The sequence below is a fragment of the Mobula hypostoma genome, chromosome 29, assembly GCF_963921235.1.
Source record: "Mobula hypostoma chromosome 29, sMobHyp1.1, whole genome shotgun sequence".
Lineage (NCBI taxonomy): Eukaryota > Metazoa > Chordata > Chondrichthyes > Myliobatiformes > Myliobatidae > Mobula > Mobula hypostoma.
The window spans coordinates 9,695,279-9,723,136 of record NC_086125.1 but is presented as its reverse complement, the minus strand read 5'-3'; the positions used below and the strand labels follow the sequence as shown (position 1 = coordinate 9,723,136).

The 27,858-nt window shown below is 42.0% G+C and overlaps 1 protein-coding gene across 3 annotated transcripts in view; it reads right to left on the bottom strand.

Annotated features, from left to right (window-relative positions):
- slc44a2 (solute carrier family 44 member 2 (CTL2 blood group)) overlaps positions 1-27,858 on the bottom strand; it is a 90,999-nt gene that overhangs the window by 8,939 nt on the left and 54,202 nt on the right. For all 3 annotated transcript variants that reach the window (XM_063036105.1, XM_063036103.1, XM_063036104.1), the window contains exons 13-20: positions 25,173-25,265; positions 17,344-17,431; positions 14,953-15,215; positions 10,038-10,132; positions 4,910-5,013; positions 3,156-3,229; positions 2,928-2,998; positions 2,208-2,296 (exon numbers count right to left, since the gene is read on the bottom strand). In XM_063036105.1, coding sequence (XP_062892175.1) covers positions 2,208-2,296; positions 2,928-2,998; positions 3,156-3,229; positions 4,910-5,013; positions 10,038-10,132; positions 14,953-15,215; positions 17,344-17,431; positions 25,173-25,265 — 877 coding nt within the window. The remainder of the gene's footprint in view (positions 1-2,207; positions 2,297-2,927; positions 2,999-3,155; positions 3,230-4,909; positions 5,014-10,037; positions 10,133-14,952; positions 15,216-17,343; positions 17,432-25,172; positions 25,266-27,858) is intronic.

Here is a 27,858-nt window from a genome sequence, read left to right as displayed (position 1 = left end):
TGGAGGGGGTTCAGAGAAGATTCACGAGAATGATTCCAGGAATGAGAGGGTTACCGTATCAGGAACATCTGGCAGCTCTTGGGCTGTATTCCCTAGAGTTCAGGAGAATGAGGGGGGAATCTCATAGAAACATCCCAAATGTTAAAAGCCCTGAACAGATTAGATATGGCAAAGTTATTTCCCATGGTCGGGGAGTCTAGAACAAGAGAGCACGACTTCAGGATTGAAGGACGTCCATTTAGAACAGAGATGCAGAGAAATTACTTTAGTCAGAGGGTGGTAAACCTGTGGAATTTGTTACCACGAGCAGCTATGGGGGCCAAATCATTGGGTGCATTTAAGGCAGAGATAGATAGGTTCTTAATTAGCCAGGGCATCAAAGGGTATGGGGAGAAGGCAGGGGTGTGGGGATGACTGGATGAATTGGATCAGCCCATGATTGAATGGCAGAGCAGACTCGATGGGCCAAATGACCTGCTTCTGCTCCTATGTCTTATGGCCTTATGAAATCTCGGCTAGAGCTTGCCAGAAGGCACATGGGAGACCCTGAAGTCATCTGGAAGAAGGTTCTGTGGACTGATGAAACAAAAATCAAGCTTTTTAGCCATCAGACTAAACACTATGTTTGGCACAGCATCAAAACCATACCATCCCTACTGTGAAACATGGTGGTGGCTCCATCATGCTGTGGGGATGCTTCACTGCAGCAGGCCCTGCAAGGTTTGTGAAGATAGAGGGTAACATCAATGCAGCAAAATACAGGGAAATCCTGGAGGAATTGCAGCTTGGGAGATGATTTGTTTTCCAGCAAAACAATGACCCCAAGCATAAAGCCAAAGCTACACAACAAAGTTAATGTCCTGGAGTGGCCAAGTCAAAGTCCAGATCCCAATCCAATTGAGAATTTATGGCTGGACTTAAAAAGAGCTGTTCACTCATGGTCCCCATGCTTGAGCAGTTTTGCAAAGAATAGGGAAAAATTGCAGTGTCCAGCTGTGCAAAACTGATCCACACAGGCTCAAGACAGTAATTACTGCCAACGGTGCATCTACTAAATACAGACTTAAAGCAGGTGAGTAATTATGCAATCAGTTATTTTGTGTTTAATAATTGTAATAAATTTAGACCAATTTGTAGAAATGTGTTTTCTCTTTGGCACGAAAGAGTCTTTTCAGAGTCAAAAATGCTAAATCAAATCCACTGTGATTCAATGTTGTAAAACAATAAAACCTGAAAACTTCGGGGGGGGGGGGAATATTTTTTATAGGCACTGTATATTTATTTTCCACACTGCTGTTATTGATAGCTGTCACACCACACTGAGACGGTCACACATTTCACAATTATTAGCATCCCTCAAAAACATTCTCCTTTTCTGTTCTGAAATTAAGTCTCTCTCAAAGTTCAAAGTAAATTTAATGTCAAAGTACATACATGTCACCATGTATGACCCTCAAATTTGTTTTCTTGCGGGCATACTCAGAAAATCCAAGAACACAGAAGAATGAAAGCGTGCACTCAAAATGACAGATAAACAATCATCGTGCAAAAGACAACAAACTGTGTAAATACAAAAAAAAACCAATAAATATTGAAAACGTAAGATGAAGAGTTGAAGAGTCTATAGGTTATGGGAACAGTTCATAATGGAGCGAGTGAAGTTATGCCCTCTGGTTGAGGGGCAATAACTGTTCCTGAACCTGGTGGTGTAGGTCCTGAGGATCCTGTACCTTCTTCCTGATGGTAGCAGCAAGAAGAGAGCATGGCCAGGGAGGAGGGGGTGCTCTGGGCTGGTACCATTAGAAGCCTCAGTAAGTAGTTAGGGTAGCTGTGGCACTGCATGTACTGGCACATTGTTGGACTCAATCCTACATCTCATCTGCCATGAAATCTTTCATTCCCTCCCTCCTTAATACACACACACACACACACACACACACACACACACACACACACACACAGCCCCCCCCACCCCGCACAAAGCTTTCCAGCAAGGCATCACCAGACTGCAACTAGCAGCAGGAATCTGGGGCACTTACCCCTCCCCAATCCAATGTGCTGAACACAAATGCAAACATAGCTGAGATCAGTTAATTATCATTGTGTATTGGTGGAAGACTAACATGTAAGATCATAGTTGTTCTCAGAGCTGTGCTGAGAGGTTTGAGTGTGGGCTATGCTGTAGCTAACACATGTGACTCTCTCACCAGCAGTGGAAGCCAGTAATAATTCAGAGCTGGTGTCTTGTCCTCCAGTATCCTTATCCGATTAGTGAAGAAGAAAAATCCAAGGATGCCTGAGGATGAGAAAAAACAATCAAATCAGTGAGTGATCAACTTCAATGCACAAGGTCACATTGGCAGGTTGAGCTCACTCTCAACAACCCTCCAAACTAAAGGCTTCCTAACCAAACACTCCTACACCATTCTCCACATCCTTACTGATCCTTGAACCTATCTTATGACGTTCCACACCAGATGTCAGCAGCCTTCGACATGGCAACTCCAAATCCAAACCTGACCCGACCGGAGATCGATCAATGGTGAGAACTCACCTGCTTCTGCCCCTAAGCTCAGGGTACAGAGCTGCAGCACCAACCACTGTCTGGCTGGGATCAGCAAACTCAGAGCAGAGCAGGAACCAAGTAGCAAATCTCTACCTTAAAGTGGACATCATGCCACATCAAGCTGTGCATGGACTTTTAGCACTATCAGCAGCAGATTCAGCATAGTGACCATTGGACCCTAACACAGGGTTATGCTACCAAGAACACAAGGACACAGGGAATGGGAAATTTCCCAGCAAGGGGGTGGGGTGGAGGTGGGAGCCCCTCAGAGGACAGAGTGAGCATATGCCAGGCACGGAGAGGGAGGCAGGTTTCCACCCAAGGCATGGAAGCACAGGGTAGAAGGTTTGTGCATACTAACCTACTCCTCCAACTATGAGCAGCTTGCCAAGAAACAGAAGGAAATCTGTGACCTTGTCCAGAACAACCACCCTGAGAAGGAAAGAAAGAATATCACCAATTAAGTAATCACAACGATACCGTTTCAGCGGTTCAAGATTCCCCTTAACACACTTACTGCATCACTCCACCCCCCCCCCAACATAGTCACTTTTAATCCACTCACACAAACACTTGCTCACACTCTCACCGGATGATATTTCTCATGAGTAGGAAGAATGCATTCTTTGCTGAGGTGCAGAAGTTACTCCCATAAATTGAAATCTGAGGGAAGAGAAACAGTGATAGCAATATTGGTAAAAACCCTCTTTGTTGATATAAATATTCGCTTCTCTGTGCTATGTGTTCCAATTATCACCTTAAACAAGTAGCATTCTGAGCCAAAGTGAGCACCGTCAACCTAACCAATTGCAGAGCTAACTATGACAAAACTGAAGGATGTGTTCACCATCCAACAATGCGCATAGCAACTCAAGCAAACCACCAGAGCCATAGAACACAGAACCATGCCCTTCTGCCCATGATGTGCAGGCTGACCATTACATACCCTTCTATACTAAACCCATTTACCAGAAATTGATCCACAGCCTTCTATACCTCGATCATTCAAGTGCTTGTCCAGATACTTAAATTTTGCGACAATACCAGCTTCCACCAACCCTTCAGGCAGCATGTTCCAGATTCCAAAATCCCTTTTGGTGACAAAAAAATCCTTCTCTGATCCCCTCCAAACTATTTAACATTGACCCCCAAGTTTTAGATAACTCTGCTATGGAGAAAAATTTCCTACAATCTACACCCTACCGCTGCCCCTCATAATTCTGTTTGTCTTAATATATTAAGTTCCACCTCAGCCCCCTCTGCTCAATCAAAAACAAACCATTTTATCCAGCTTCTCCTCATAATTGAAACACTTCCTCCCGGGTTACTCAAGCATCATCCTTATGAATTGCTTTAATACCCTCTGTAGTGCAATTACGTCCTTCCTTTCATGTAGTGACCACAGAACTGCACACAGTACTTCAGCTGTGGCCTAACCCAGTTTTATAAAGCTGCAACATACTTTTATGCTCCATGCTCCAGCTAATAAAAGATAAGCATTTTGTTTGCCATCTTCGCCACCTTATTTAACTATGCTGCCACATTCAGAGATCCTTAGACTTGTACACCAAGGTTCCTCCATTCCTCAAAACTCCCTTGGACCCCATTATTCATAGTATGTCCTCTATTTGTCCTCTCGATGTGCAACTCTCAAACTTAGGAGGAATAAATTCCATCTACCGTTGTTCTTACATCTTATCAGTCATTCTGTAGCCTAATTACCTTACCCTCAAACCAATACTCCTCCCCCCACACCTGGCACCACAAATTAGTAACACCACAGAGATCAGGAACACTTCACTCAGCAAAGAGTAGTATCTTTTGTGGTGGTCTTCCACATCTGTACAAACAGATCAAAAGAATAAAAGGAGGCCAGAAAAAGAAATATAAGAGAAACACACAAACTAACTGAAGAAAAATGTGTGAGAGAGATTTGTGACAGTTACAGCAGGGAAAAATAGCAATGGAAGCAAAGACAATAAGGAGGCAGACAAAGGAATGGGGAAAGAGAAAGGGAATAGGATAACCTGAAAAATAATGGCGATAGGAGGGGGAGATCATTTGAAGAAAGGAGAAAAATTTTCCGTTAAAACTTCATATCACATCTGATGACCCTGTCTTTCTCTGTCTTGCATGTTAAGGGCAGATGGTCAGTACAATTAAGGGAACAAGGTGGGGCAGTAGGAAGAGGGACAGACCCAGAAGACTGACCAAGTCACCAGTATAATGAAATTGTAGACAGGCGATCTCAGAAACAGCACTGTAAATGGAAAATCATCAACCACTAAGGCAGATGTGTTGAATAATTCCTGTGCAAAGAAACACAATGATTCAAGCACTCACCATTATATAAGCATTCCTGTTCAAAAACTTCAGGAATTTCTCCAGACACCAGAAGCAACATTTTAAGCAGCACAACAGAAATTTTGTAACTTTGTTTTCTGAACCTGTAAACCACAATGAAAACAAATTACACCTTTCACCCAGTCCTCAATAGAATGAACACATCAATCCAATCAACAGATCACACAGACCAACTTTAAAAGCCCACTCAGAAATAAAAGAGGGAGGGAATCCACTGGGTACCAAAGTTCCTAATATTACTGGTGGGTAAAATTGTAGTAAGTGATACTGAGTTAGACAAATCCGTTAGAAATGTTCTACAATGTTAAATAGAAAGATAAATAAGGGTGAGCTTGTCAAGGCAATATCCCTAGAACCTTGATAAGCTGTTACACTCGATTAAACCATTAGGATTATGGGATAATAGATCAGCTTGGACTGAAGACTGGTTTCAAATCAAAGTAAGAGTAGAAGTAGGATTAAGGGTGAAGAAAAGTTTTCTATGTAGTGCATGGCTGGAATCCAGAATCACTGCCTGTAGATGTGGTGGAGGGAGGTTCCATTATCGCCTTCCAGTCTTGCAAGACTACAGTAGAGAGCTGGTAAGGACACAATGGACGGAAACCAATCTGATTCTAAGATTATCTGGTTGACTAGTGGACAACTGGAAAACTGCAGTGTCATCTACAGTATCAACATCTGTATCAATGACCATACCAGGACAAGGTATAAATGCAGCCGTGTCTGGTGACAATACAGAGACGGGTAGTAATATTACCTATGAGGAGGATACAAAGAGATGTTGAGCAGATTAGTAATTGTGCAAGAAGATAGCTGAGGGAAGAAAATGTGAACATACACTCACTGGTCTTTTTAATAGGTACCTCCTGTATCTAATAAAGTGGCCACTGACTGTATGTTCATGGTCTTCTGCTACTGTAGTCCATCCACTTCAAAGTTCAATGCGCTGTGCATTCAGAGATGCTCATCTGCACACCACTGTCATAACATGTGGTTATTTGAGTTATTGTTGTCTTCCTGTCAGCTTGATTTTGCCACAGAACTGCCACTCGCTGGATATTTCTTGTTTTCCACACCATTTTCTATAAAGTCTAGAAACTGCTGTGCGTGAAAATCCTAGGAGATGAGCAATTTCTGAGATACTCAAGCCACCCTATCTGGCACCAGCAATCATTCCAAAGCCACTTCGGTCGCATTTCCTCCCCATTCTGATGTTTAGTTTGAACAACTCAACTTCTTGACCATGTCCGTGTGTTTTTATGCATTGAATTGCTGCCACATGATTGGCTGATTAGATATTTGCATTAATGAGCAGGTGTACAGTTTAAGTGGCCACTGAGTGTATAAAGCAAGAGAAGCAGAACACAATCATAAGTGGTTATCAGCACTACCAAGCAAGCACACTGCAATAACTTGAACTGCAGGGGGAGCACCAGGTCTGACAACTGGCCAGCACCAAGGGAGTTCCCGAGCCAATTTTTGATTAACGTGCATTTTTGATAAATCAACACCAGTCAAGCTTACACAAACATATAATGAAGCTCTTAGTTTTGACAACTCCTATGAAGTAGTTAGTGATGTCTAATAATTAGATCCTGTAAGCAGCAAGCTAAATGTTATCATCAACTTTAGGTAAGACATTTAGGAAGCAATAGGAAGTCCTGCTGAGACTATAAACAACTTTGATCTGATCACACCTAGGAGTTGTCATGTATTTTTGGGTCTTCATATGCTTGAGAGATGGTACAATAAAGTTTCAAAATATTGACTCAGAGGATAATGAGAGATTCTGAAAGGATTACAAATGCAAATGTCAATAAGTTGTTTCCTTAGATTCAACTGTTGATGATCCACATGACAATCAATAAAACCGCTGCTATGGGTAGAGATCGCATGGGTTTAAAGATAGAGAAGCAGAAGGTAATATTAACAATGAGCTGCTAAAACTAGGAAGATTGTCTAAGCTAGGGGTGGCCAAGATGGCATGTGGCGCCGCCCTTCAATTATTTAAACCGTACCCATAATAAAAAAAGGATACATAATGATTATCTCTACTTACAAATGAGGCAGCAAATAATTTTTTTACAACCTGAGAGTAGTGCGATGTTTTCATAGGAAACATCTTATACTAGCTTGGCACCAGATAGACGGTTATGGGAACATGTAATGTTGATGATAGATTTTGAAATCCTCACAGTCCTGGTATACAAATCAGTACTTGGATAATAAATGGTTACAATAACAAACCAATTTATAAGTGATGTTATCTTTCAAATATCTTTTTAAAAGACATGTATTAATAACTTTTGAAAAGGTTTTCTAAAATGCTTCATTTATTTAATCAGTCTCATAAATTTTCTAAAACCGATGAATACATGTAAGTAAGCAATAGGACTCACGCTTTTTCTTCGGAAACTTCCATAATTATTGTTACTAACTGATTAATCAATAATAATCTCTGTTCAAAATAGTCACAGCACCTGAGTTTTTTTTTAAGAAAAGATTATCGCCAATTTGGGTATACACTCTCAAAAAGGTTCGCCTCCCCGGTCTAAGCTATAAAGACGCAGGGAAGAGGAAGCATTTCTTTCCCCAATGTATTGTGCATCTTTGAAATTATTTACCCACAAAAGATGCGGATGCTCAATCAACAAACATTGAAAACTGATATCCAGAGATCTTTATACTCCAATAGATTCAATGGGAATAGTGACTGTGCAGCTTTCACAGAATCAGCTATGATTTTAGTTAATAGCAAAGTTGGTTAGTGATTTGAGAGGAACTATACACCTGCTGTAATTAGAAGCATCAATACTGTATTGGCCTTCAATGATAAATTAGAAGTCAATTTTACTTTAGCGCATCATGGCCACAAATGCATCAATTTGGATATAAAATGTTTCAGTGATTCTCTGCCTTCTTAAGATGCATAATTTTTGTTAATACACCATACAGAAGTAATAAATTTATATGACACGAGTTATACTACCACTTCTATCAAACACAATAAATCACATTTGACATGAAAAGTAACATCAGCTCTTTGCTATCCCTTTGTAAAGGCAGTGCTCTATAGTGCAACAATGGGTCATTTCCATTTTCTACACTATAGCTGCTCATACCAAGCAGAGGAAAATGTTTGCCCACACTCTGACAAAACCAAAAAATGTGGCATCAAGGGACAGTTATGAAACATAGACAATAGCAGCTTCTAACCTTCTGTGCATTTCTGTTAAGTAAACTGTTACAATTAAGAACGTTTATCGTGTCCAGTGCAGCTGAATAGTCTGCTTCCCTCAGTCACCTGGAAGCAATGGATATGTGCACAGGCACACAATTTGTAGGTCAAGCATTAACTGATAGATGGACAAGCCTACAAAATCGACCAATCATGTGATGTCACATGACAGAGCAATAAACAGTCACCCAGTGGATGGGACATCTCTGCACCCGTAAATTTTTAGACAAAATCAGCTTGATAATATTCCACTGGTTTTCTGGTCCACTCTGATCAGCACAATCCAAAAACCCCAAGATTGAGTGATAGTCTGGATTCAGTGCTTTCAACTGGGGATTTTGCTTCAATAGGTTGCAGGGCTAACCTGTCTTGTTCACCAGCTTGTTCTGGAATGAGGGATTCACTTGGCCATTTCAATTGATTTCACGCTCAAGAAGAACCGTCACAATCAAGCAGCTGTAACTGCTCCCTCATACAAGTCTTCAGTGTGTAATGTAGTGTTGTAAGTGCCTTCAAAGATTCAGGACCAAACACATCTACCTGCGTCTTTTCACTGCATAGTAATAAGACATCCAGTGTCGAGTTCAAAGGGAGTGGGTCTGCTGTTATCTATAAAACCATCTGTGTAGGGGCTACAGGCCCTAGACAATCACAGTGCATTACAAATACCTCTGGCTCCGTAACCATGTATTGTACTGCTGTAGAATGTTCTGGTTTGAATGGAGGCCGAGATCAGCAAACTTTTGCCAAATATCCTTTCTTTCGGCAACTATAACAGATGGAGTCTCAGCACTGACAGTCAGTAGGCTTCTGGTAAAATTCACCACAATGGTAACATTGGAAACCAGGAATGTAATTCCCTTTTTTCTGATCTAGGGACACTTTGTTAACATCAATATAATCAGCTGCAGTTATAGGCGATGCGGACATCGCCTCCCTTTGTACTTTGCACTGCTGAAACAAAACTGCATTCTTATCTGCTGCTTCCATATCAAACACCAACTAGTTGTGAGCTCTGATTCTGCCAATAGGTGATGTTGAATGTGAACATCACACACGCCGACAGCCAAGCGATCTCCTATCATATCCTCTTGAACAGTGCCAAAAAACCCCCCACAAAATTCAGTCAGTTTCTTTAATTCAGCAACAAACGTTACTACTGATTCATTTTCTAACTGAATATGAGTGTTTAATCTAAAGCATTGCACAATATCTGGTTTAGGACTGTAATGAGACCCAATTAGTTTCACAAGTTCCCCATAAGATTTCAAAGATGGCAAATTGGGACTCACAAAACCTTGGATGGTGTTGTATGTTTTTGGACCGCATACACTGAGCATGATGCTGACTTTTAAAAGTTGGGCTCAGTGGTGTTGTTTGCCATGAAAAAACGGTCCCCCTTCCCTCTCAGTCCTGAAGAAGGGGCTCAGCCCAAAATGTCAACCATTTATTCTTTTGCATAGATGTTGTCTGACCTGCTGAGTTCTTCCAGCATTTTGCAGACTTTAAGTGTATGATAAACTAAAGAACTAGTAAGGACAGCATAAGTGGAACGCAGCCATACCTTGCATGAGGAAGGGAACAAATTATCAAGAGTTTCGAGACTGATATGCACCCAGTAATTTCGCTGTAAGAACCCTGGAAAAGGCACAGATGTGGCCCTTCTCATTGGTTATACACTACTGGCACCATATCTGAAGCCACAAAAATTGTACAGCTAAATACCCCTCTTCCTCCTGAAGAACACGTAAATCTGGTGTGAAGAAATAACTTCAACTTGGAGGAGTAGGGGGAATTAATGAGGCTATGAAAAATGTTTTTGGGTCGCTTAAGCCCATGGAACTAAAGAGAAAATTTAAATAGTTTTACCTTTTAATTTCTGATCAATATATTCCAATAAAACTCTGATAATTTGGACAATGGCCAAGAGAAGAGATCCAAATGCCAAGGAGCCAACATGATATCTGCAGATAGAGTGGTGCAGTTAAAATGAATAGGAAAGAAAATATCAATAGTTTTCCAATATTAAATATTACAAATCATGACACTTGTACAAATCACTTTCAGTAATTCCTGTAGCATTAAAGTCTACAATACCCCAGGCTCAAGCAAGAGAAAAGCCATTATTACCTAAAAACTAGGTAGTGAAGGAACCTATAAGATTATAAGGCTAGCAGCAAGGAGCTTAAGAATGAAATTAGGAGAACCAGAAGGAGCCATGAAAAGGCTTTGGCGGACAGGATTAAGGAAAACCCCAAGGCATTCTACAAGTATGTGAAGAGCAAGAGGATAAGACGTGAGAGAATAGGACCAGTCAAGTGTGACAGTGGAAAAGTGTGTATCGAACCGGAGGAAAAAGCAGAGGTACTTAATGAACACTTTTCTTCAGTACTCACTACGGAAAAGGATCTTGGCGATTGTAGGGATGACTTGCGGTGGACTGAAAAGCTTGAGCATGTAGATATTAAGGAAGAGGATGTGCTGGAGCTTTTGGAAACCATCAAGTTGGATAAGTCACCGAGACCGGACAAGATGTACACAGGCTACTGTGGGAAGCAAGGGAGGAGATTGCTGAGCCTCTGGCAATGATCTTTGCATCATCAATGAGGACGGGAGAGGTTCCGGAGGATTGGAGGGTTGCAGATGTTGTTCCCTTATTCAAGAAAGGGAGTAGGAATAGCCCAGGAAATTATAGGCTGGCGAGTCTTACTTCAGTGGTTGGTAAGTTGATGGAGAAGATCCTGAGAGGCATGATTTATGAACATTTGGAGAGCCATAATACGATTAGGAATAGTCAGCATGGCTTTGTCAAAGGCAGGTCAGGCCTTACGAGCCTGATTGAATTTTTTGAGGATGTGACTAAACACATTGATGAAGGTCAAGCCCTAGATGGATTTTAGCAAGGCATTTGATAAGGTACCCCATGCAAGGCTTATTGAGAAAGTAAGGAGGCATGGGATCTAAGGGGACATTGCTTTGTGGATCCAGAATTGGCTTGCCCACAGAAGGCCTTCATCAATCATGGGATTGAGTTTAAGAGCCGAGAGGTAATGTTGCAGCTATATAGCACCCTGGTCAGACCCCACTTGGAGTACTGTGCTCAGTTCTGGTCACCTCACTACAGGAAGGAAACCATAGAAAGGGTGCAGAGGAGATTTACAAGGATGTTGCCTGGATTGGGGAGCATGCCTTATGAGAATAGGTTGAGTGAACTCGGCTTTTTCTCTTTGGAGCGATGGAGGATGAGAGGTGACCTGATAGAGGTGTTCAAGATAATGAGAGGCATTGATTGTGTGGATAGTCAGAGGCTTTTTCCCAGGGCTGAAATGGCTAGCACAAGAGGGCTTAGTTTTAAGGTGCTTGAAAGTAGGTACAGAGGAGATGTCAGGGGTAAGTTTTTTTAAAACACAGGGAGTGGTGAGTGCGTGCAATGGGCTGCCAGTGGCGGCGGTGGAGGCGGAAACGATAGGGTCTTTTAAAGGACTCCTGGGTGGCTACATGGAGCTTAGAAAAATAGAAGGCTATGGGTAAAGCCTAGGTAGTTCTAAGGTGGGGGTATGTTTGGCACAGCTTTGTGGGCTGAAGGGCCTGTAGGTTTTCTATGTTTCTATACTATTGCTAGAAATTTTAACCCTAGATACTTCTTCTGAATGCAACCCAACAAACCATATATGTCTGAAATCTGGAAAAATGGCCTGATATACTCAGCTGGTCCAACAATGCTGTTAGAAAATCCAGACTGGACTGGAGACCGCTTTGCTACCCGATGCACACTAGGAGACCGCTTTGCTGAACACCTACGCTCTGTCCGCCAAAGAAAGCAGGATCTCCCTGTGGCCACACATTTTAATTCCACATCCCATTCTGACATGTCTATCCACGGCCTCCTCTACTGTAAAGATGAAGCCACACTCAGGTTGGAGGAACAATACCTTATATTCCGTCTGGGTAGCCTCCAACCTGATGGCATGAACATCGACTTCTCTAACTTCCGCTGATGCCCCACCTCCCCCTCGTACCCCATCTGTTACTTAGTTTTATACACACATTCTTTCTCTCACTCTCCTTTTTCTCCCTCTGTCCCTCTGAATATACCCCTTGCCCATCCTCTGGGTCCCCCCCGCGCCCCCCCCCCGTCTTTCTTCCCGGACCTCCTGTCTCATGATCCTCTCGTATCCCTTTGCCTATCACCTGTCCAGCTCTTGGCTCCATCCCTCCCCCTCCTGTCTTCTTCTATCATTTTGGATCTCCCCCTCCCCCTCCAACTTTCAAATCCCTTACTCACTCTTCCTTCAGTTAGTCCTGACGAAGGGTCTTGGCCTGAAACATCGACTGTACCTCTTCCTAGAGATGCTGCCTGGCCTGCTGCGTTCACCAGCAACTTTTATGTGTGTTACTAGAAAATCAGTTGGTTTCAGTTTGTAGCCTCCATAATGACCTTGATTTCTTGACTTGTGCCATTAAGTTCTTCTCACTTCCATTCCACACTGTATATATTTCCTAATTTACCTTTATGCTGTCTTGTTCTTTCTTTAATTCTGCTCATTTCTGAAGGAAGCCAACTAGGCCTAGGAGATTCAGAGTTGCAGCTGCACTTTCTGAACACGCCAGAGGGTGGCACCCACATCAAACAAAACAATCAACAATGTTTTAATCATGGTAAGAACAAGCAGAGTGGAAGACTACTGGGTTCTGTGAGCTTTCTCTGCTATTCAGTAAAATCATAGCCCATCCTGCGCCACATACAGAATTGCACAAAAGCCCCATGGCCACTCTATAATAAAAAAAAAGTCTACGACTCTTGTACACAATGATTGAACAATCACTGAGTTAGAAAATTCCAGAGTTTACTCCTTTCTCCCAGTCTCAATCCTAAATGGCTGACCCCTCATCCTGAAGTTATGGCCTCAAGTTCTGGATTCTCCCACTAGGATAAACATAAATCCTGTTACTCTTTCAGAATCCTACATTTCAATAGAAAGACCTCACATTCAAAGTCCTACTCATAGCACTATCATATCATCCGAGCAACCAGCGAATCCAGGTCATGGTCACACCGAAGTCCCCCAGAACTGATGTGTGGCCATCTCTTCTGGGTATAGAGGCCTGATCCAGGGCCAAAATCTTATCAGCAAAGCTGTTTGTACACTCCTCTGTGGCCTTACCACTCTCCATCTCAGTACCATACTGTGCCTTACTGAATTCCTTGTCTTCTAAATAGTTCTCTGCCTTTCCTCCAATATCACTACCCCACCCCTCTCCTTGGCAGATAAGGCTTCAGCTACCTAGGTCTAATGCAATTTCCCCAACTAATCTCAACTCCTCTCTTGTAAAGTACAGGCTATACCAACCCTCCCCTTTACATCACTGACCTCATTTGGTTCAGTGTCTTCAAAGGTTTCTCTGTTAAGAATGCTACACAGAGCAAATGTCAGCTCATTAATGGACATGATCTGATATGGTGTGACAATGAACAATGGTGTGAGTAGGATAAAGACGTGTTACAACTATACAGTCACAGCAGAATTTCTTAAACTGTAATTGTTCCTGTGCCTTGACCTTTCTTCATCACCAGCACCTCCTACTCCTGACATCCCTTGGCAGAATGCTACAATCATCTGTTTCCCTCCCTTTATCCAGAAATTCTCACGGTATAATGTATCAAAGTCCAGTGAGGGTAATACTAGACATTGTCCTAGTGTCTGAGTCGACTAAGCAAGTGGTGCTGCTGGAGCTGTTAGTCCCATGGGAAGATAGATGTGTCCAGAAGTATCAACAGATGTTATGTACACAGTGATATGGTGTGACAATGAACAATGGTGTGAGTAAGATAAAGACATGTTACAACTATACAGTCACAGCAGAATTTCTTAAACTGTAATTCTTCCTGTGCCTTGACCTTTCTTCATCACCAGCATCTCCTACTCCTGACATCCCTTGGCAGAATGCTACAATCATCTGTTTCCCTCCCTTTATCCAGAAATTCTCACGGTAAAATGTATCAAAGTCCAGCGAGGGTAATATTAGGATGGGAGAAGGAGGAGGGCATCTAAACTCACGCTTGACACAACTACCAACCTCAACAGCTTTAGACTGCAGCATGAATCACAAAATCAAAGGTTTGGACAATGGCCTCATCAAAAAGCAAAAGAAAAAAAAAGTTTAAAGAAAATCAAGCAAACAGAAGTGGAACTGACCATAAAGATTTCACAAAATTTAAGACCATGCAGGTCACTGAACTGTCAACCAGAACCACATTGTTGGAAAGCCACACAAGATACTAAGGGGGATTGACAGGGAGATGCCAAAAGCCTAGAAAGACAGGGTCATTCAGTGAAATAAATTGTAATTTTTTTTCAGCAGGTTTGAATCTTTGCAATTGTCAACCTCAGACTCTTGTGGATATTGAGGCACTAAGTATATTCAGGTAGGAGATAGTTACTTGAACTACAGTAGTTATGGGGATAATCTAAGAAAGCAAAGCAACAGGTTAGATTAGCCATTAATTTACTAAGTGACAGAATGGTCACAAAGGGACAGGATCAACTCTTAAACAGAGAATCAGAGTATTCACAGCTCAACCATTGTCTGGCTTATCTTCTTTCCTCACAATAGCCATGTCCACCCATTTAGGAAGGCAGATTTAAAATAAATCACAATCTTTGCTAGTTCAAGCTATCAAGGGACATGCAGAACAAAGGTAAACAATGTTGATATATCCGGTGCGATTCTGGCATTGGTTTGAGGTGCTGAAAAAGCCTCCCACAATGCCCTGAACTCTTACCTGAGAGCTCGTCCCATTGAAGCCAACACAGGAAATTTTGGCATGTCAGCTGGTTTATTAAAGGCCCAATAGTAGGAGGCAAATGCGCCTGCTAATGTAATTTCTCCCAGGGCAATGACAAAATTAGCTAGCCAGAAAAAGAGGAAGAGATTGTAGAATTGGAACAAGGTGAGGTATCGATGATAATAGGTCTCGCCTCCATAAAATGCAAATGAGCACTGTGCTTCTGGGCAATGCTTTTTGATAGCAGAACTACTGAAATCCTGCAAGGAAATAAGAACACAGATTACAGTACGACCTTGGTTCAAAGAAATAAATACCACAGAAATCACAAATTAGACAGATCTCCTGGAATATGCTTGGAGTTTGAACCAGCATTCTCCAAACCATGATCTGTTTTACCAGATAAATCTGTGACACTAGGTTAGAGTTGCAAGCAGTCAAAAGGATAATCAAGTCTTTCTTCTCAGCTATTAGCCACAGCCTTGACTGAAATACTTGACATTTCCCCCAAGAGATAAAAAAGCAGTATCAACATTTCACATTCTGATAAAATGTTAAACAAGGTTTTTCACACTTGCTGAGCTTTTCACAAAGTGTTTCCAGCATTACCAATTCCGATTTGTTAATGGACGTTTTAGACATTTTAACATCAAGTACAAACTCAGGATTCTGCAAATGCTGCAGGAACTGGGCACGTCACATAGCATCTATGAAGGGAAATAAACAGTCAACGCTTTGGGCCAAGACCCTTCATCAGAACTGGAAAGGGAAGGGGAAGACAGCAGAATAGAAATATGTGGGGGTGGGGTGCAAGGAGGATTAGCCAGAATGTGATAGATCAAGCTACGTGGGTGGGAAAGGTAAAGGGCTGGAGAAGAAAGAATTTGATAGGAGAAGCGAGTGGACCATGGGAGAAAGGGAAGAAGGACATTAAGAACCTTCCTCTAGTACTACCCCCAGTAGATATATCAGTCAGTGCAAAATTAGAACAGATCTCTCTAATCAGTGAGTCAAATAAAGAACCTGAGGCAGAAAAACAATGCAGGAGTCAGAGTGAAAGATGAAATGTTTAAGGGGAACATGAGGACTGAACTGTCTCAGCCGGAAATGTTGACAGCCTTTTTCATTTCCATAGATGCTGCCTGACCTGCTTAGTTCCTCCAGCATTGTGTGTGTGTTGCTGATTCCAACATCTGCAGATTTTCTCATCTTTAGGCAGATTAATATTTCACAGACTAGATGGGCCAAAGAAGCTTCTTTCTGTGCTGTAGTGTACGAGTCAGCTGGTGAGTACTGCACTCGGGAAACAGATTTGAGCATTGAAGGATAATTGCAATTCATTAGATACAGGTATAAAGAAAGGGTACTGAGCAGAACTTTCTTACTGGCTAAAGTCTGATCTCAAATTAATAATCGCAGGAATAATCCCAAAAAGAACAAAATTTTGGCTGACACACATCGAAGTTGCTGGTGAACGCAGCAGGCCAGGCAGCATCTTTAGGAAGAGGTACAGTCGACGTTTCGGGCTGAGACCCTTCGTCCGGACTGTACCGCTTCCTAGAGATGCTGCCTGGCCTGCTGCGTTCACCAGCAACTTTGATCTGTGTTGCTTGAATTTCCAGCATCTGCAGAATTCCTCCTGTTTGCGTTTTTAAAATATTGGCTGAACCACTGTTGCAAGTTGTGAAATTTACAGCACAGAAACAGGCCATTTGGCCCCACTGCACTGTGCCAATTCTCTTCCACATGAGCAATCCTACTTCAGTGAACTTTTAAGCATCCGGTTGAATTTAAACTCCCCCTCCTACTCCCATATCAACTTATCTGTCCTTGGCCTTCTCCGATGCTGCACAGAGGCCAAACGCAAAGCGGAAGAACATCATCTTATATTCTGCTTGGACAGTTTACAACCAATGGTATGAACATTGTGTTTTCCAGTTTCAGATAACCCACACCTCTAGTGTTTTCCTCCCACACATACTTATCCATCTACCTAGTTCTCTTTTGTTCATTCCACCCCCTTTCCCCCCTCCACCTGTCTCTATCTGCCCATCATCCCCTCCCCATCTGGTTTCACCGATCATCTACTGGCTTCTGTCCCACCAACTTACCTCTTTCCCCTCAGTTCTGATGCAGGGTCTCAACCAAAAACACATTTTTATATTGCTTTTCCCCTCATTTTTATGGCAGAGCAAGATAAACGTGACGATTCACCAGAACTCCTCTCTACAGGTAGGAGCTCCTGTCAGCATTCTTTTAAAATCCAAATTAAAGGACACCTACAAACCAATACCCACTGTCTGGTTACCAAAGCAAAACATCAGAGTCAATGGGACTAGAATAAGTCTCTTTTCCCATAGCATTTGTTTTACGGGAGGCAGTACTCACTTTAGGGTCACAATTCATCGATGTGTAGTTGCAAGTTGTCTCATTGCCAATTACTTTATAGATTGCTTCGTTCGAAGTCGATAAATAGCTTTTGAAAGAGCAGTCAAGGAAACAAGGGGTCTGAAATTCAAAGCTGAAACTGAGATTTATAACTTCTTAATATTTCTCCCACAGAATCCATAAAATATTGAGATAGAACAAATTACTCTGAGATAACATAATGGGAGCAGATATCGGCCAACACCACAGAAAATGATTAGTAGTTGCTTTGACTGAATTTGGGAGAAATATTGCTTGGAATATCAAAGAACTCACCTTCCTTCTTAGAATGATATCTTAGGACCTTAAAGTTAAAAATTCATCTGAGCCATGCTGGAAATACAAACAACACTGAAATCAAGTTCACACAAAGTAAAAGAATTCTGTGGCTCTGTACCAGTTGTTACCATCCTGTTCATATTTAGACACCTGTTTTTCACTATCAAACACCCCCAAATTACATCAATGCTAAATAATGGGAAGCACCAATTTTTCCAACCATACTTTCACAGAAAAACAACATTCTGTTATTCACTCACATTAGCACTAGGCTTTATTAAAAGAAAAAGATTCAGAAGTAACGTCAGGAGCATCCGTATGAACTCAGACCAGGCACCACAAGGCTATGTGCTTAGCCCCTTGTTCTGTTCATTTTATACTTGAGACTGTGAGGATAAGCACATAAGCTCCAATGCCATATTAAAGTTTGCTGATGACACCACTGTTATCCGAATCAAAGGTGACGACAGATCAGAAGAAAGGAGGAGGACTGAGAATCTGGTTGAATGGTCTCACTCAATGTCAGCAAAACCAAAGAGCAGATTATTGACTAAAGTAGGAGAAAATCCGATGTCCATGAGCCAGTCCTCATCAGGGGATCAGAGTTGGAGAGTGTCAACAACTTTAAATTCCTTGGCATTACCAATTCAGAGGATCTGTCTTGGGTCCAACACATAACTGCCATTACAAAGAAGGCACGGCAGCACCTCTTTCTCAAAAGTTTACTAAGATTCAGCATACCATCTAAAACCATGACAAACCTCTATAGATGCGGAGAATACACTGACTGGTTGCACCACTGTCTAGTATGGAAACACCAATACCCTTGAGTGAAAAAGCCTACAAAATGTAGTGAATACACTCCAGTTCACTACAGGTAAACCCTCCCCACAACTGAGGCATCCGCAAGGAGCACTGTCGCAGGAAACCAGTATCCATCATTAAGGACCCCTGTCTTGCAGGTCATGCCCTCTTCTCGCTGCTGCTGTCAAAAGGAAGTACAGGAGCCTCATATCTCACCCCACATTGCTCAGGAACAGTCATTATCCCTCAACCTTCAGACTCTTGAACTACAGGAGATAACTTCACTCATCTTCACTTGCCTCAACACTGAACTGATTCCACAAATTAAGGACTCATTTTCATGGACTCTGCAACTGATGTTTTCTATATTTATTGTTTACTTATAATCCTTCCTTCTTTCTGTATTTGCTGTTTTTTGTAATTTGCACATTGGTTGTTTGGCCGTCTTTGTTGTGTGCGATTTTTCATTGTTTGTTTGTATTTACTATGAAAGCCTACAAGAAAATAAATCTTATGTATATGGCAGTATATTTATTTATTTATTGCAATACAGTGCAGAACAGACCCTTTCAGCCCTTCAAGCCATGCTGCCGAGCAATCTCCCAATTTAATTCTAGCCTAATCACGGGACAATTTACAATGACCAATTCACCTACCAACTGCAATGTCCTTGGACCGAGGGAGTTAGCCCAAGCACCCAGAGGAAGTCCACGGGGTAACAGGGAGAATGTACAAACTGCTTACAGACAGTGGTGGGAATTGAACCCGGGTCACCTGTACTGTAAAATATTGTGCTAACCACTCCGTTACCGTGCCACCCTTTTCTCTACTGTACTTTGACCAATTAGAAGCAGCAGTGATCCATTTGGCTTAGTGCCCTTATTTATTAACATCACAGCTGACCTGACGGTAACATCTACTCTGTATTCCTACCTAGTCCCTGGTAACTCTTTACCTCTACCCTCACCTCATATTAAGACACTACCAACCTGCCTTAAGCTATTCAAAAACTCTGCATCCATTTCCCTTTGAGGCAAAGCCTCTCAAAGATTCATAGGCTTCAGAGAAAAAAAAATGTTGCCCTCTTCCCATCTTAAATGGGCAAACATTTACTGAAACTGTGACCTGCAGATCAGGGCTCTTCCACAATAAGAAACATCCACTCCAATTCCACCTTGTCAAGGCCCACTGAACATTTTAATTACTCTTCTAAACTTCTGTGGTCATGAGTGTAGCCTGTCCAACTCAGCCTCATAAGGCAACCTACCATTCCATGAATTAATCCAATATTCCCTCTCCAACTGCTCCTGGTGCATTAACATCCTTCCTTGATTGAATAGTGAGATGAATTACTGTAGACGTGATTTCATCAATACCCTACAACTGACCCAAACTTCTCTACTTGGGATTTAATTCCTTCAGCAACAAATAATAAAATCCAGTTAGCTTTCCTAATTATTTGTTGTACCTTTGGTTTGAGGACATCCAGTTCCCTCAGCTATTTGGATAGTACACTTTTATACAATCCTATCAAAAGGGACAATTTCATTTTTTACCACATTGTATTCATTTTACCAGATCTTTTCCAACTGACACATATTCATATCCCTTTGTACTCATGTCCTCTTTGTAACTTACCTTCCCATTCATATCTGTCCTACCATAACCAGAATGCCTTGATCTAAGTCAGGGGTTCCCAACCCTTTTTTATGGAATAAACCCATAGCATTAATACAGGGGTCTATAGACCCCATGTTGAGAAATCCTGATCCAAGTTGTTTGAATAAACTATAATAGACTGAGGCCACAGCACTGTTCAGTAGAATATCATTCATCATTTTTGTTGATCCAAAAGAAGAACTATTGAAACCCTCCCTCCATTTCCTGTAAACCAATATCTCCACCAAATGCTACCTCTGTTATTTTCCACAATAACCTTTGATAGGACACCTTATCAAAATATCCTCTGTAAATGGAAGGATATTGTTGCTACTCTATCCACAAAGCATGTTACTTCTTCAAAGGGCAGCCAAAACTGTTGACATTACCTATCATGAATTTTTCTAAGCACCCAGCTATAATGTCTTTAATAAGTTTCTAATATTTTCTTTATCATAGACACTTAGCTAAATGAGTGCAGTTTTCTACACCAAGCTGACAAAGAATTGCTGAAGGAAGACGAAGACATCAAGAGCAAGACACCATGCACTCTAGACTCTTGAGAACAGGAGCCCCACACTGGGTTTCTCAAAGAGAAATCCTTACTGAAAGTGCTTTGAAGCAGCTTTTGATCCTGAAATGGTTCTCAGAAACCCTATTAACATTCCCTGTCACCTTCACCACCCTGTGTTCAATCACACAGGCACTTAACGGGTTCTTTAGCCTACTATAGAGTTCTATGAAGAGTGATATACTTAATTCTTTCAATCATACACTGCAGTTGTAAGCTAATTATTAATAATGCTCAGGAAGTCAAAACGGATGCACTTTATCATAAACAACAGACTGAAACCACCACTTCAGTTCTCAAAATCTCAGCCAGATTGCAAAAAGGGTTTTTATTGTCAGACAAGATTTAATTAGATATGCTCAACTTATCACTGTCTTACAGCTATGCAAAAGTATGAAAGTAATACCTCATTTTTCACACTGCATTTACACCTCAAGTCCAAAAGTCTGATACACTGTGAATTAATCTTAGGGGTTTACATTTACAAACCTTACACACATTCATCCAATGGTCCACTGAACATTGACAGTTACAGACACTAACTAATGGAATAGAGCTATTCAACAAGAAAAGGGCATTTAATAAGTTCCTCTTACTTTAAAAGCATACTTAGGAAACAGCTGCAAAAGGTCTTCATATTACTTACTCAAGATGAAAACAGTGTAACCTCATGGTTTCCTTTCAAATCGCAGCCAAAATACTGCAACCTATTTGGCATTTATTTATTGTAGTACTTAGCGCAACGCTTTACAGTACCATTGAACCTGGGTCACTTCCAGCTGCCGTCTGTTAAGAGTTTGTATGTTCTTCCCATAACTGTGTGGGTTTCCTCTGGGTGCTCTGGTTTCCTCCCACAGTCTTAAGACATACCAGTTGATGCTAGTTGGACATTGTAAATTGCCCCATGATCAGGCTAGGGTTAAATCGGGGGTCGGCGGGCAGTGCCCTTGAAGGGCCATCAGGGCGCGTTCCACACTGCATCTCAAGAAATCAATCACAGGCCTAACTTTTTAAGTCTTCTCAAAAACCTCTTTAAAAGGATCAAAATGTGCTTTAAATGAATATTGCCGATTGGATCTTGCTGTGATCTCCAAACAATGACTTTTTAAATACAAGGTGGAAAATGCTCAGGGTCTTCAACTTGAAATGTTAACAATTATAATACATTTTTTAAACCATCTGCACTCTTATTGTCAGCATAAAAGCATGATGCAGTGAGGAAGCCCATCAACAACTAGCTGAAAGTATTGATTATGGAGGCTAGAATCTGTAAGGTAGGTTGAGTCTCATGATATGGCATCCTAGATGGCTCTCCCATTGCTCGGTTCATCATTTACTCCATTTGATGAGCTCATGAAGGCTATCTATGACATGAGAGAGGGACTATACCCTGGCAGGACATAGCAAAATGATGCTGTGCAATCACTTACTGAAGCATTCACTTTGTGCTCTGAACTCACAGCAGCCCAAGCCCTCCAAAAGTTAAGCAATATGAGCGAATGAAAGATGAAGACTAATCACAGTGAGTTTATGCCCTTGATGCCTTGACACTAGACTTCACAGTACCTTTGGGGATGAAGACCTGGGTGTACTGGTGGGAACAGGACTAAGAGTCACTGATGATAGAGGAGATTGATATCCAAGTGAGAATCATTGAGTATTCACACTGCATTCTCATAGCACCAGCGATCTGTGCATCTGTTTTTGCCTAGTTTGCTGGTCTCTTTGTGACCTCCAAAACCTTAAAAAGACAAAGAGACCTCGGACCTCATGGGTGCACTTATGTCCCCCAAGCTGCTGTTCCTGCTGCTAGATCAGGCTTGGCAGAGTTCTGAAGGATTGAGAGCGAGTCCAAATGGAGACAAAAACATTGTCAAATTTCCTCAGCATTACCATGAACTGGTAGAAATCTGAGAATCGGTGGTGAATGCCAACATGAATCTTTCCTACCTTTCTCCTGAAATGAGTCTAACAGGCTCAACATCACTCCAAGCCTTTTAGAACACCTACCCAAAAGTCTGCTCCTAAAATCACAGGCATCTCTTATTTCTCTCCACCTTGCCCTTTCCTCTGAAACTTTATTTCTATCTTTTCTCAATTCAAATGAAAGGGCATTGACCTGCAACATTAGCAGCTGCTCTCTTCATTAATGCTGTCTGACCTGCTAAATATTTCTACCATTCTCTTTACTTACAGGGTACTGTAGCCTGGATTGTTTTGTGAACAATTTGTTAACTGTATTGAAATGTAGGTATCATATATATAATATTGTCTTCAGCAACAAATATATCAAGCCTCTGTATTCTCTGTCGTGGACTTGTGCAAAATACCTGTTTAGCTCTTTTGCCCTTTCTTTATTTTGCATTATTAATTTTCTTTCCAACAGCCTAACATTTACAATCTTTTAAAAAATAATCCATAAACCTCCTATCTGATTTTAGGCTTCTATTTTGTTCAGTATTCTGCTAATCTTCCCTTTCTTACTTTTCCATTGTTATTAATCTTTTAGTCATCTTTGTGCTTTATTCTACCTTGTCAGCTGTGTAGATTAGATCAGATTGATACGTTATTGACCCCAAAGTACCACAGTAGCACTACAAGTGCACAGATACACAAATATTAGAAGAGAAGTAAAAAAGAATAAAATACAAGTTATCTCAAATATTCTAACAGGAGGGGGTCATCACTTCCCCGGCTATAAATGGCCAAAGGCAAGAATGACCTCATTTAGTGCTCTTTGGAGCAGTGCAGTTGTCTTAGTCTATTACTAAAAGTGCTCCTCTGTTCAGCTACAGTGGCATGCAGAGGATGAGAAACATTATCCAGAATTGCCAGTCCTTTCCATAGGGTCCTTTGTTCTACCACAGCCTCCAGCGTGTCCAGTTTATAACTCCTATAACAGAGCCAGCCTTATTAATCAGTTTATTGAGCCTGTTGGCATCACCCATGTTGATGCCATTGCTCCAGCACACCACCACATAGAAGATTGTATTGGCAACAGCAAACTGGTAGAGCATGTGAAGGAGAGGCCGGCATCCTACAAAGGACCACAGTAAGTACAGGCAACTCTGGCCCTTCGTGTACACAGCCTCTGTGCTGGTGCTCCACCCAAGTCTGTCATCCAGGTACTTGTAGGTCCTCACTATCAATGCAGGCTTAGTCTTCCTAGAGCCCTTCACCATCTCCTTCATCTTACTGATGTTGAGCTGCAGATGATTTAGCTTGCACCATTTGACAAAGTCTTCCAGCAGGGCCCCGTATCCATCCTCCCATTATACACCCAACTATTGCTGAGTCATCAGAAAATTTCTACAGATGACACGACTCAGTGTTGTATCTAGAGTCTGAGGTATACAGGACGGGAGCCAGTACAGACCCTATGGGGTCCCAGCGCTGCTTAGAACCATGTCTGACACAGCTCTGAAGCTGCACAAACAATGGTCTGCCAGTCAGGTAGTCCATTACCCAGGATACAATGGAAGTGCCAATCTGCATTGAATGGAGCTTTCCCCCCAGCATGACTGTATTGAAGGCACTTGAGAAATCAAAAAACATGCCTCACAGTGCTGCCCCGCTTATCCAAATGGGAGCAGGCCCTGCCCAGCATCGTTGACTCCAATGTGCTCCTGGTAGGCAAACTGCAAGGATCGCGGGCTGATTTGACCAGGGATCAGAGGTTAGCCAGAACCAGCCTCTTTTGGGTCTTCATGATCTGTGAGGTCAGGGCTACTGTACGGTAGTCATTCAAGACGTTTGTTGGCCCTTCTTGGGTACTGGGCCACACATGATGTTTTCCACACAGTCAGGACCCTTTCCAGGCTGAGACTCAGATTGAGAATAATGCAAATTAAATGTTTTTTTGAATTGACACTATCTTTCAGTTAACCGTGGATAGTGTGTCCTCTCTTGACTTTTTCTGACTTCTTGGAATGTATCTATCCTATCTGTTCTAAAAATATTCTCTCTAATATCTGTCACACTTCTTGACTGACCAATCCCTTAACTTCACAAACAAAATGCTGGAGGAACTCAGCAGGCAAGGCAGCATCTATGGAAAAGAGTACACTTGACATTTTGGGCCGAGACCCTTCATCAGAACTGGAGATAAAAAAAAGTCCATCTTTTTTTCTCCAGTCCTGCTGAAGGGTCTTGGCCCGAAACATCAAATGTACTCTTTTCTGTAGATGCTGCCTGGCCTAATGAGTTTCTCCAGCATTTTATGAGTGTTGCATGGATTTTCAGCGTCTACAGATTTTCTCTTGTTTGCATCCCTTAACTTGATTTGGGAAAAACCTTGGTTTTTCATGGCCTTACAATTGCCTTATTTAAGTTTAAAATGCTAACCTTGGATCCATTCTTTTCTCCCTTAAACTGAATATATTAAAGGTTATAGTTTAAGGTGAACTGATATAAATGGTAGGAAGAAATCTAATCTAATAAAAATAATCTGGGGCAATTTGTTTACGTCAAAGGATACACAGCTGTTATGGCCCAGTAAGCTATGCAGAATAACAGCAAGGCAAAAGTGACAAGTGGAAAGAGAAGAGAGGACATTATGTATCCAACGGCTCTGTGGAAAGAGAATGCAGACAATATTAAAACATGCAAGTGTTTTAAATCCAAACTTCTTTCCCTCATGTTGCTTAAGCTCACATTCCCTGCATCTGGGTCAAAGACTGTGACTAGTGCAGACAGCATTCACTGCACAGTAATGGAATTAGCCCTAGCTCCTAAAACCCCCCAGCAAATAAGGCAGAAACCAAGGAGAAAGAAAATGGAAGCACAATGGACTAACTAACCAGAATCCATCGGTTAATTGGGGCAATCACTTGTTTGGGACAACTCTTGAAGAACAAGAAGTAACTGAGAAAAAAGCTGGGATCCCCTTTGTTTATTTGGGACACTATACTACTTAATTGGGACAGGAGACTGTTGCCAAACAGTTTCTAACCAGCGTCAGTTGTGTGAACTTGTGTGCTTGTAGACACTACACCATACTTAGAGCTAACAGTTTTTAAACAATATAATTTGTGTGTGTTTGTGTTCAAAAAGCAGTGATTTTCTTTTGTCACTGAGAGCTGGCAAGACATGAGCAACAAAACAATTTAGAATGTTTTAATTTAGAACTGTTTTGCTCACTGCAGTTTCAGCATTCAGGCTTGGAGATGCCAGCAATAACCAGCAGAGTGAAAATGAAACAATTTCACTACTTCAGTAAGTTAGGGACTACAAAGAATCTTGAACGTTACCATGAAAGTGAACATTTGGAGGATGGAATCGTCAAAAGCAATGAAGGCAGTCCATTGTCTGAGCTAGGTGTCTGTGCCAATTTTGTTCATTTACAGTCAATCAGAAGGACACAGCAGTATAAATATGAGAGAGTCTCCAGGTGCTGGAAATACCATGCAAAACATATAAAATGCTGGAGAAACTCAGTAGGTCAGGCAGCATCTATGGAAATGAATAGATAGTCAATGTTTTGTGCCGAGACCCTTCATCAGGACTGAAGAGGAAGGGGGAAGAGAAAGACACCTGAATAGAAAGGTTGGCGAGTGAGGGGAAGGAGGCTAGCCAGAAAAGTGATAGGTGAAGCCAGGTGTGTGGGAAAGATCAAGGGCTGGGGAAGGAGTCTGACAGGAGAGGAGAGTGGATAACAGGAGAAAGGGAAGGAGCAGGGGACCCAGGGAAAAGTGATAGCCATGTAAGAGGTAAAAGGTCAGAGCAGGGAACTTGGGGGGGGGGTGCGGGGGTGGAATTAGTTTACTAGAAGGAGAAATCGATATTCATAGTCATAGTCATTGTCATACTTTATTAATCCCGGGGGAAATTGGTTAAGAAATTCAGAGACTACCCAGACAGAATATAAGGTGTTAATTCTTCCACCCTGCAGGTGGCCTCATCTTGGCACAAGAGGAGGCCGTGGACCGACACATTGGAACAGGAATGTGAATGGGAATTAAAACAGCAGTGTATTGGTTATCCGTCGTATCCAACAATGACAATGAAACCTGTATGGGAGAGTTTTTAAAGTGGAAAAGCTGTTGCACTGGCATGACCTCAGAAGTCCAAATCCAGTGGTATAAGTAGTTGTCACAATCTGGGGGTCTTCCTTCATTGCAGTCGATAACCATGCATTATCGTGCCCTTCACTCTCCAAAAAAACTTTGCAGAACCTCCTTCTTGGCCACTGGATCTCACTGTTGATCTCATCCGTCCAGTCCGCCAAAGCTGACTTCACTTGCTAGGATAGGTATGTCCCTATTTCACCAGCGGACGAGGCCTGCCGGCTACCCTCACCTGGTTTAACCAAGCAGTGTTCTGGGGTGTGGCCACTGTCACATGCAAGTAGCTACATGGAGCCACAAGTGAGAGCTGCCTCAGAATGGAATCAGTAAGTGCCTTTACCAGATGTGCTACCCCTCCTGGACACACCATGCACAGCAGCATACACCGGATGAATTCCTCCATCAACAACTATTAAAATTCCAGTTTAAGATTGGGCTGCTGAGGATGGGTGACAACTTACTGGCAGTTCATAAAGCAAGAAATACAACTAAATACTTATTAACACTTTTTTTGTGGAAAGTAATGGTAATGATCATTGCAAACAATGAAGAGGCAAGTGAGGGTCGAGGCATGCGGGTGCGATGCAAAGTCAGAGTAAGGTTGAGGTATGTTCAAGGAGAAATGATCGGAGCGAGGTCAAGGCATGGTTGAGACAGAGTCAGGGCATGCGAAGTGGAGAAAAGTCAGTGAAGACGTTTCAGAGCCCAACCATCTAAACCAAGAGAAGGTCTGATCGACCTAAGCGCCAGACCAATTTGGAGAGGTCAAGTCCAGGCTTAAACATGGTGGCGAGGTCCAGACTCAGAGCATATCAATGCAACAGGGCCTGGGTCCTACAGCGAGGAACACCTGATGTTTGGCTGATTTAAACACAGAGCTGGATGGATGAAAAGGCAATGTGTTCGGACCAGAGACGTGGGTCAGGTCAGTTCTGTTCGCTGCTCCACGATGTTTACTCCAGTCTCCACGGCACAGGCTGAGGCCTGTTCTGGCTGCTCCAGGCTCTGTGTCTGCCAGCTCCTTGACAATTTGCTCCGTGTAATGAAGTGAGAGTGAGGCTATTGGCCTGCTCCAGCTGCTACTGACTCAATTTCATC